Genomic DNA, 9,870 nt, shown 5'->3' on the forward strand with positions numbered 1-9,870 from the left:
GCCAATATGTGCTGTCTAGGCACTCCCCCCCCCCCCACCCACCCTCTAGTGCTACCGATACAAGCTGCAAGCATTTTGGTTGTATTTTTCCTCACTGCAGACGGTCCCTGGCGTTTGGGGTAGCGGGAGAGGGCTGAGGAATCACAGCGCAGGGGGTGAGTGTTGTGGCGGGGGCAGGGGGGAGGTCTGGGGGTGCTGGTGGGCAGCCATTCCTGCACTCAGCCCACCAGTTGACAAAGAAATAAGGTCACCAGGTGTCTGCCCCCTCTTGGAGTGATGAGACCCACTGAGGTTTAGCCTGTTGTGGACTGGGGTCTGGAAAAGAGCTACACGCGTTAAAATGGAGAAAGAGTTGGCGGGGACGGGGAGTTTTAATAGGGGAGTTCAAAATTATAAAGGGGTTTTGACAGAGTAAATAAGGAGGCCAGTACTGATAGGCAGTACAGATTTGGACTCAACCGTGATGCTATACACAGTCAAATAGTCCACCAGTGCTCACTGCCCAGGTCACTTAGGAAGAATTGCTTTACTGAACACCTCTGTCCAGGCTGCAAGTATAGCCCCGAGCTTCCGTCCCCCTGTCATTTTAACTCTCTGTCCTGCTCCCGCTCTGACCTCTCTGTCCTCGGCCTGCTGCACTGTCCCAGTGAAGCTCAACCAGTTCGTCTCTCGAGTCGGGACTGGACAGGCAGGTCAGGGAATCGGCACTGAGCTCAACAATCACACCCCCCCCTTCCTCCTTTTCATTTTCAAATTGCGGCTGCTGGCTGACCATCCGGCTGTGTCCCATTCACATGCCGCTGTTGTCCTGCCCTTCCGCAGCTCAGTTAGTAGCACTCTTGCCTCTGAGTTGCAAGGCCCCAGGAACTTGGGCGCAAAAATCAAGGCTCAGACTCCCAGTTGCGGTACTGAGGGAGTGCTGCACTGTCGGAGGTGCCACCCTCCAGATGCGACGTTAAACGGAGGCTCCGGCTGCCCGCTCGCGTGCGTGGATGTGAACGATCCCCCGGCACCATTGCGAAGAAGAGCAGGGGAAGCTCTCACCCGGTGTCCTGGCTGATATTTACCCCCTCGACCCGCATCCACCCCCCACCCCCAAAAAAAAAACCACGGATTGTCCGGTCATTGTCGCATCGGCGTCTGTGGGATCTTGCTGTGCGCAAATTTGCTGGCTGTGGCTTCCGACATCGCAGCGGCGGCGATGACACGTGAAAGAAAAAAAAGACACTTTATACCGGCTGTAAGGTGCTCTGGGATGCCCGACGGCGGTGAAAGGCGCTATATAAATGCAAGCCTCTTCTTTTGTCCCTTGATGGTTGCCTTGCGCCCATCATCCCCTTTAACAGTTTTATCTCCCCTGCTTTCCGCAAAGATCTTCCCTTTCCTTCTATCCTTGGCTTGCCCCCACCACCACCCCCACAACACACCCCAACCCCCACCCCTCGCCCCCGGCCACCCCACCCCCCACCTTTTCCTCCCTCTGAACTTGTTCAAAACCCGCTCGCTCGCTAACCTTCACCGGGTGCTGCCGAAAGGTCATTGCTCTGAGAAATGTTAACTCCTGTTTCCCCCTCTCCACAGCCAGACCCGCTGAGTATTTCCAGCATTCGCTCCTTTAATCTGGTTCCTTTAATCGTATGGGGGTTGTGTGTGTGTGTGTGTGTGTGTTGAGGGGGGGGGTGGGGGAAAAGCGGGGTGGTGGGCAGTCGAGGAATGGGGCCATTCCCTTGGGGGGAGAGTCAGTGCCTTCAGATGGAACTGGGGGGGATGCTGGAGGTCCAGAGGGGTTGGGGAAGGTGTGGAGGAGAAGCAGGAAGGAATAGAAATAGTCAGAAATTGCTTTTTTTCCCCCCCATCAGACCGGGTATTTCTGTTGCTGCTTCCACAGTTACAAAGCTTCAGCCCGAGACAGAGTGGAACGCAAGGGATAAAATGCAGCCTCTGCTGCAGGGCAGCCGCTGCTGCTAATGGACAAAGACAGCTGCTCAGGGCAGAGTGAAGTCATCCTCTCTTAATTACGTTTTGCGCTGATCCGGGCCCTTGGCTGGGCTCCAGCTTTTGCTGAGCCAAATCAGAGCGAGAACAAGTTTTGTTCCAAGTCTCTAAGAGCCCGTCCTTCCAAAGCCGGGTCTCTCTCCTCCTCCCGAAGGAGGCAAAATACCCCGGAGGCCGGGAAATCTGAAACAATAACAGGAACTGCTGGAGAAACTCGGCAGGTCTGACAGCGTCTGTGGAGGGAGAGACAGGGTCAGTTTAGACTTTCTCCAGCTCTGAAGAAGGGTCAGGCGGACTCGAACCGTTAACTCTGTTTCTCTCTCCACAGATGCTGCCCGACCTGCTGAGTTTTTCCGGCGTTTTCTGTTTTTAACTTCTCTCCTGTCCTCGCCGTCAGCCCTCCAGCACAGGTGGTCGCTCTTTCCTGTGCGAGCTTAGGCCAGCTATTTAACTGCAGTGTGCGTCCCTGATCCTGCCCTTGCCTGACATTGAGCGATGAGTTTTCTAGCACACTGCACCAGATTGAGACCTGGGGCAAGAACAGTTGGGGTTCCTCTCTCTCTCTCTCTCTCTCTCGTTGATTGGCCACAATCGGACTACTGTGTTCGATTCCGGGCCCCGCACTTTCGGAAGGGTGTGAAGGCTTCAGAGCGGGTGCAGAAAAGATTCACAAGAGTGGTTCCAGGGATGAGGGACTTCAGTTGCGGGTTAGGCTGGAGAAGTTGGGGCTGTTCTCCTTGGAGAAGAGAAGTTTTGAGAGGAGATTTGGTCGAGGTGTTCAAGGTCACGAGGGGTCTGGACACAATCGATCGGGAGAAACCGTTCCCATTAGTGGAAGGATCGAGAACCAGAGGGCACAGATTTAAGGCGATTGGCAAAAGAACCAGAGGCGAAATGAGGAGAAACTTTTTCACGCAGCGAGTGGTTAGGGACTGGAATGCGCTGCCCGAGAGCGTGGTGGAGGCAGGCTCAATTGGGTCTTTCAACAAAGAATTGGATAAATACTTGAAAGGAATTTTTCTGCAGGAGTACCAGAGACATGACGGGCGAATAGAACTCACTAAATAGCTCTTGCAGTGGGATAGCACAGGCCCATTGGGCCAAATGGCCTCCTTCTGTGTTGTAGCCATTCAATGATTCTATTCTATGATTCTGTCCACAGGTGTCGAGGGTGTTGATGGCAAATCTGTCCCTGAACCAGCTCAGACCAGCAACAATTGACAATTGCATTTATCTAGCACCTACAAAATTGTAAACCATCCCGTGGTGCTTCACTGGAGTGTTGCCAGGCACAAATTTGACACTGAGCAATGGGAAAAAGTTTGGTCAAAGGGGAAGGTTTTAAGCAGTGCCTTAAAGGCGGAGAGAGAGGTAGAGAGAGTCGGAGGGGTTTAGGGAGGGAATTCCAGAGCCTGGGGCCCAGGCAGCTGAAGGCCCGGCCGCCAATGGCGGAGCGATTAAAATCGGGGGATGCTCAAGGGGTCAAAACTGGAGGAGTGCAGATGTGTTGGAGGGTTGTGGGGCTGGAGGAGGTTACGGATAGGGAGGGGGTGAGGCCATGGAGGGATTTGAAAGCGAGGGTGGGGATCAGAAAATCGAGGTATTGCTCAACTGGGAGGCAACATGGGTCACCGAGCACAGGGAGGGCGGCTGAACAGGGTTTGCTGTGAGTTAGGATTCGGGAATTTATTTCAGGCTCATAGTTGATCAAACCCTGGGGTCTGTGGAGCTGACTGCAATGGATGGTTTATTGAGGCCTTTTTGGGCCTAAGTGAAAGGTTAAGCCATGTTGTATATTAGATGCCAGTTGCCATCTATAGTCTCCATGGTTCTACAGTGCCTGATGATTCTGAACTGCTTCTTCCTATCTCAGTGCCTACTCCTGCACACGTACATCGCACAACAGGCGAGGGATGTGGGTTCTGGCCTGTTCTCTCAAGGCCTCGACTGTGGCATTGTAAGTCGGTGACTTGCATTTTGGAACACCTCGTGGGACGCTCAGAGACCAGCAGTGGTCCGCGGAGCGCACTTTAAGAGCCACTGGTCAATATATCCCACTGCCCCCCCCAATTCTCTCCCTTTGTACACCCCCTGTTCCTACCATTAGTGCTCAATACCTGTCTGTTCATGTGCTCTGGAAACCTTCCTACCTTCTATACAGTACTGGACAGCACTGCGCTAATAGTAGGAATGAAGGGAGACAATTGTGGGGGGCAGTGCGATATATCGGCCAGTGGCTCTCAAAGTGCGTTCCGCTGACCACTGCTGGTCTCTGAGCGTCCCCCCTACTCCACCCACAAGGTGTCCCAAAATGCAACGCCACAGTCGAGGCCACGAGAGAACAGGCCCGATCCCACACACGCCACCCCCACCTCTCACAGGGTGTCACACAAACAGGCCGGCTCGTGATGACTGCACGGAACAAGTCGTCACAATCCCGAGCCGGAACAAGGCGGTTTTATTTTAAATTGATGAAAAATGACATCATGTCGAAGTTTTTCACCTCGCACTCATCAGGACAAGCGCAAGAATACCAAACGTCAGGGGGAAAGCAACAGCTTCATACAATGTGTGAACCAACCAATCAGCACTCTCTTCTCATACAGTGTAAAGTTGTTGCTCCCCCCTGACATTGGTATTTTCTTGCAAATTGTCCTGATGAGTGCAAGACGAAAAGCTTTGACAGAATGTCTTTTTTTCAGCAACACTCAAGTTCTGTACCGCCAAACGGCTATAGTTTTATTAGCAAGGTTCACGTTACTATCGATCCCGTTTGATGAATAGCGTTGTGGGATACGCATTAGTTTCCCAGAAGAAGATTATTGTGGTGATTTCATGACACATGTTGGAATGTTGCAAATAAATGTGTTCTCTTTTGGTATTAATGTTTATAGTGTGAAAATGTGGACACTTATGATTCTGGCATGGATTAATTATTTATTTGCGATATTTTACAAGAATATTAACGCAGGTAAATTTAATACCTTCAGTAGCGGAAAAGCAGCAAAATATTTAGCGATTCCACAAGCTCCAATTAATTCTGGAGAGTTTTTTTTTGAAGTGGCAAGTGAAAGCGGGTGAGGAGGGGCTGGTAGGTGGTCTGTGGGGTATTGTGCCCCTGGTAAGTGGTCCACGGATGTCAAAGTTTGAGAAGCACTGGTTTAGAGGATACACTCTGGGAATAGTGAGGTAAAGAGGGAGCTTCCTGGGATTCGTGATGAAGCACATCATGGAAGATCGACAGCAGAGGGTGGATTGCAGTGAAATGGAACTCGTTCTAGTGGAGGGGAGGACAGAGCTTGCATTTATGTAGCGCCATTCGCAACCTCAGGGCATCCCAAAGCCCTTTAGAGCCAATGAGGTAATCAGTGTTGTAGTGTAGGAAGTGCGGCAGCCAATTCGCGCACAGCAAGCTCCCACAAACAGCAATGTGACAAATGACCTGATAACCTGTTTCTCCTGTTTGGCTGAGGGGTAAATATTGACCAGGACTCCCGGGAGGACTCCCCCCTGCTCTTCTTCGATCTATTTACACCTACCTGAGAGGGCAGACGGAGCCTCGGTTTGACATCGAATCGGAAAGACAGCACCACCGACAGGGCAGCACCCCCTCAGCCCCGCACGTCTCTGGAGTTGGGACTTGACCTCTTGATGGGTCCCGACTCAGAGGCAGGAGAGCTACCCACTGACAGCTTCCACAAACGGGTAATAGATTTTTATCCTCCCCACCAACCCCCAACCCCGAGAGAGACACTTACCCCAGACGCGGAAATCCTGGATGTGTTTCTCGCTTGCCAGTCGTGGTCTGCTCAGCTCCTCGAACACGCAGACTAAAACATCCAGCAGCCCCTCGACACCAATCAGCCTTCCCGTTAAAATCAGCGATTCCAACTCTCTCAGTCGGATCACTGCTGACATTTCCATCTTAAAGTCCCTCCACTTTCACGAGATTAGATCAATCGGATCGTTCCATACTTCTCCCCCCCACCCCACCCTCCGAATTTTTAAACCGGACAAAACTTCTCCTTCACACAACCTGCCTGACAACGATTCCTTCTTCTCTCCCTTGTTCCTCTTGCTTTACCCTCCGCGACTGGGTGAGCAACTGGTGGCCTGTTTAAAACTGTCCACAACCACAATGAGCATTCCTCTTAAAGCAAGAATTATCACTGCACACTTAATATTTTGCACGGTGTAATTTTTCTTTAATTACAGGCCGTAAAAGCCAATTAGTAAAAATTACCACAATAATAGTGATAGTTAAGCTCCTTTTATGCCGTTGGGACAGGCAATGGAATACAATTTTCACACTTACTGCACTCAATGGCCGGGATTTTCCGGCCCCGACAGCAGCAGCTCTGTCACGGACGGGACGGGCAGGAAAATTTGGAGAGCGGCGATGCCCAAAATCCTGCCCAGTGCCACTGACAAAGAGTTGAAGAACAACCACAATATTGGCTAGATTCAGAGTAAAGCTCCCTCTACACTGTCCCCATCAAACACTCCCAGGACAGGTACAGCACGGGGTTAGATACAGAGTAAAGCACCCTCTACACTGTCCCCAACAAACACTCCCAGGACAGGTACAGCACGGGGTTAGATACAGAGTAAAGCTCCCTCTACACTGTCCCCATCAAACACTCCCAGGACAGGTACAGCACGGGGTTAGATGCAGAGTAAAGCACCCTCTACACTGTCCCCATCAAACACTCCCAGGGCAGGTACAGCACGGGGTTAGATACAGAGTAAAGCTCCCTCTACACTGTCCCCATCAAACACTCCCAGGACAGGTACAGCACGGGGTTAGATACAGAGTAAAGCTCCCTCTACACTGTCCCCATCAAACACTCCCAGGACAGGTACAGCACAGGGTTAGATACAGAGTAAAGTTGCCACTACACTGTCCCCATCAAACACTCCCAGGACAGGTACAGCATGGGGTTAGATACAGAGTAAAGCTGCCTCTAGAGCGTCCCGAGAGATTCTTCTTGGGTTGGGATTGGTGTGTGTTCAGTCGGAAGATCATGGATCTGAAACGTGAGTTCTGCTTCTCTCTCCCTGGCTGCTCTCTGACCTGCTGCGTCCTCCCAGCACTTTCTGTGTTTTATTTCAGGATTCCAGCATCCGCAGTGTCTTGCTTTCGTGAGGCAGTCTTATCTGTCGGGAGTCTGAGGTGAGGGCCTAAGGTCAGTGGGAGGTTGGAATCTGGTTATGGAAGGGGTGGAAATCCCAGGAGTTAGACTCAGCAGCAGGATAAATAGCAAAGTAATTCTTGAGATCCAAGATTTGAAGGGATGCTTGTTGAGTTTAATGAAGCTTTCATGGTTCAGTCAGGTCTGAGGTGGCCGTAGTTCCCATGTATCTATTGAATGACTTGTGCAACCTATTTTTCACCCGGTTGCCTCTGTCGTTTTTTAGCCATGCACAATTTTGGGAGAATGGTGGGGGTTTCTGTGATTGAATGAACCTCCCCCTGAGTTATTGCGAGTCGCACACTCTGGCTTTGAATGCGGTAAAGACTCACTGGTGCCCCAGTGTCATCAGCTCTCACTTATACTGTCCTGATCTCTTACAGCCTGCTGCCACTGTATATTTTGAGAGTTTCAATGGAGATCTCAAGGGACCTGTCTCTATGCTATTTATGCTAAGCAAGATATTGAGACTGACAGGGATTCTGGTCGAACACGATGACATGAGGTTTATTACAAGCAACAGCTAGATACAGCTCTGCATGAAACCATTGCCGATTGTAGTAAAAACCCATCACTAATGTCCTTTAGGGAAGGAAATCTGCTGGTCTGACCTACATGTGACTCCAGACCCACAGCAATGTGATTGACTCTTAAATGCCCTTGGGACAAGGGCAATTAGGGATGGATGCCTAGCCAGCGTTGCCCACGTCCAATGAATAAAAGAAAAACATGGACTGATTGCCTGACTCATAAGACATAAAGTCTTACTGATACTGTCACAGATAATAGTGAATATCTGCAGTAGTGATCACAGGCAGTAGTGAATATCTAACATGGGAGGCTGTTCCTTTTATCCTCCAGCCTTATACACAGCGATGTCATAGAGATATCATTATACAGCTTCTTAAAGGCACATGTCATTGTCTGCATTGGCATGCAGACAATATCACAACATAGACCACCCCAAGCAGCGGGCACTGTGCACAGCAACTGGCACACCCAGGTACCTCACTTTGACGGACGAGCTAAACTGGGCAAGAGCTTTGGCTGCTGTAGATAGGGAAGGCCACCCTCCCCCCCACCCCCTCTAAGTGTTTGAAATCCGGAATGATGGAAAAGGCAGGCGATCCCAGCAAGGCAACAGCAGCTTTGAAGGCAGACACAAGTCGGGTTGCCAACCACCCCCCAGGATTGGCCTGGAGTCTCCAGGAATTGGAGATCAATCAAATCCTGGAGAAAAGTCATTGGGGCATTAAAAAAGATTGTTTTTCTCTTGTCAATTTCTTTCTCTTTGCCAGATAAAAAAATATTGAAAATGGAGGGAAAGGCTGTTTGGCCGACAGTCAAGCATCATCCAATTGGGTAATGAGTCTTTTTGCTTTCCAATTGACGTAGGAAGGCCATACGTCACAAGGATGGATGTGTTGGCCAACTAATGGCTGGAGTGTGGGGGGGCAAGTCATGTGATGGAGCCTCCAGGAATATATTTAACCACAGTTGGCAACCCTAGACACAAGCAAGATGTAGGACTCATCCAGAACATTCTCCTGACCAGGTGGATTTGTGGCCAGGCACCTCGGAAAAGATTGGGATTTTCCTGAGAACCAATCCATACTAAGCAAGGAAGGCCAGTCCCAAAAAGACAGTCGCTTATGGCCAAAGGAATTGGCAGAACATTGCATCTGACCCTTAGCAAGAGGGAGGATCATGAAGAGAGAGAGAGAGAAAGAGACCATTATATGAATATTCACTCTTCTTAAGGAAGGGATGGGGGTGGGGTTATCTCATGAGGGAACATTGGACAGTTTGGGCCCTTCATTGGCGTTTAGAAGAATGAGAGGTGATCTTAATGAAACATATAAAATCCTGAGGGGACTTGACAGGGTCAATGCTGAAAGGATGTTTCCCCTTGTGGGAGACCTACAACCCGGGGGCACAGTTTAAAAATAAGCGGTCTCCCATTTAAGACAACGATGAGGAGAAATTTTTTCTCTAAGAGGGTTGTGAATCTTTGGAATTCTCTTCCCCAGAGAGTGGTGGAGGATGGGTCAGTGAATATTTTTAAGGCAGGGGTAGAGGTCAAAGGGTACGGGGGGGGGGGAGGCAGAATGTGGAGTTGAGGCCACAATCCAGAACAGCCATGCTCTTGCTGAATGGCGGAGCAGGCTCAAGGGGCCGAATGGCCTACTCCTGCTCCTAATTCGTATGTTCGTATGTTCAGATTTAGCCTAAGGACAGCTGTCCAATCAGCCATCTTCCTAATATCGAGGCTGCTGTTGGGTTGGGGCTGAAGAAGATTCTCACAGGTCTTGGTGGAGCAGGTGCTGAGAAGTTGCTTCCCCCTGGCTGGAGGATCTAGAACTACCGGACACGGTCTCAAGATGAAGGGCCAAACATTTAAGACCGAGGCGAGGAGAAATTTCTTCACTCAGGGGGTTGTGAATCTTTGGAATTCTTTATCCCAGAGAGGGGTAGATGCTCAGTTGTTGAGTATATTGAGGGTCAAGATCAATAGATTTTTGGATGCACCAGGAATCACACGATATGGGGATCGGGTGGAAAAGTGGAGTTGCTGTGGAAGGTCACCTGTGATCTTATTGAGCTACTGGACAGGCTCAAGAGGCCAAATGGCCTACTCCTGCTCCTATTTCTCATGTTGCTATGGCGTCTCTGGCAAGAGAAG

At 50.4% G+C, this 9,870-nt stretch overlaps 1 protein-coding gene across 1 annotated transcript in view; it reads right to left on the reverse strand.

The window, feature by feature from the left end:
- dmpk (DM1 protein kinase) overlaps window positions 1–5,924 on the reverse strand; it is a 30,901-nt gene extending 24,977 nt beyond the window's left edge. The window contains exons 1-3 of the mRNA XM_078533105.1: window positions 5,750–5,924; window positions 2,547–2,591; window positions 1,180–1,222 (exon numbers count right to left, since the gene is read on the reverse strand). Of these exons, the coding sequence (XP_078389231.1) occupies window positions 1,180–1,222; window positions 2,547–2,591; window positions 5,750–5,919 (258 nt within the window). The 5' untranslated portion in view covers window positions 5,920–5,924. The remainder of the gene's footprint in view (window positions 1–1,179; window positions 1,223–2,546; window positions 2,592–5,749) is intronic.
- Between the last annotated feature and the right edge of the window lie 3,946 nt (window positions 5,925–9,870).

The sequence above is a fragment of the Cetorhinus maximus genome, chromosome 32 (genome assembly GCF_964194155.1).
Source record: "Cetorhinus maximus chromosome 32, sCetMax3.hap1.1, whole genome shotgun sequence".
Lineage (NCBI taxonomy): Eukaryota > Metazoa > Chordata > Chondrichthyes > Lamniformes > Cetorhinidae > Cetorhinus > Cetorhinus maximus.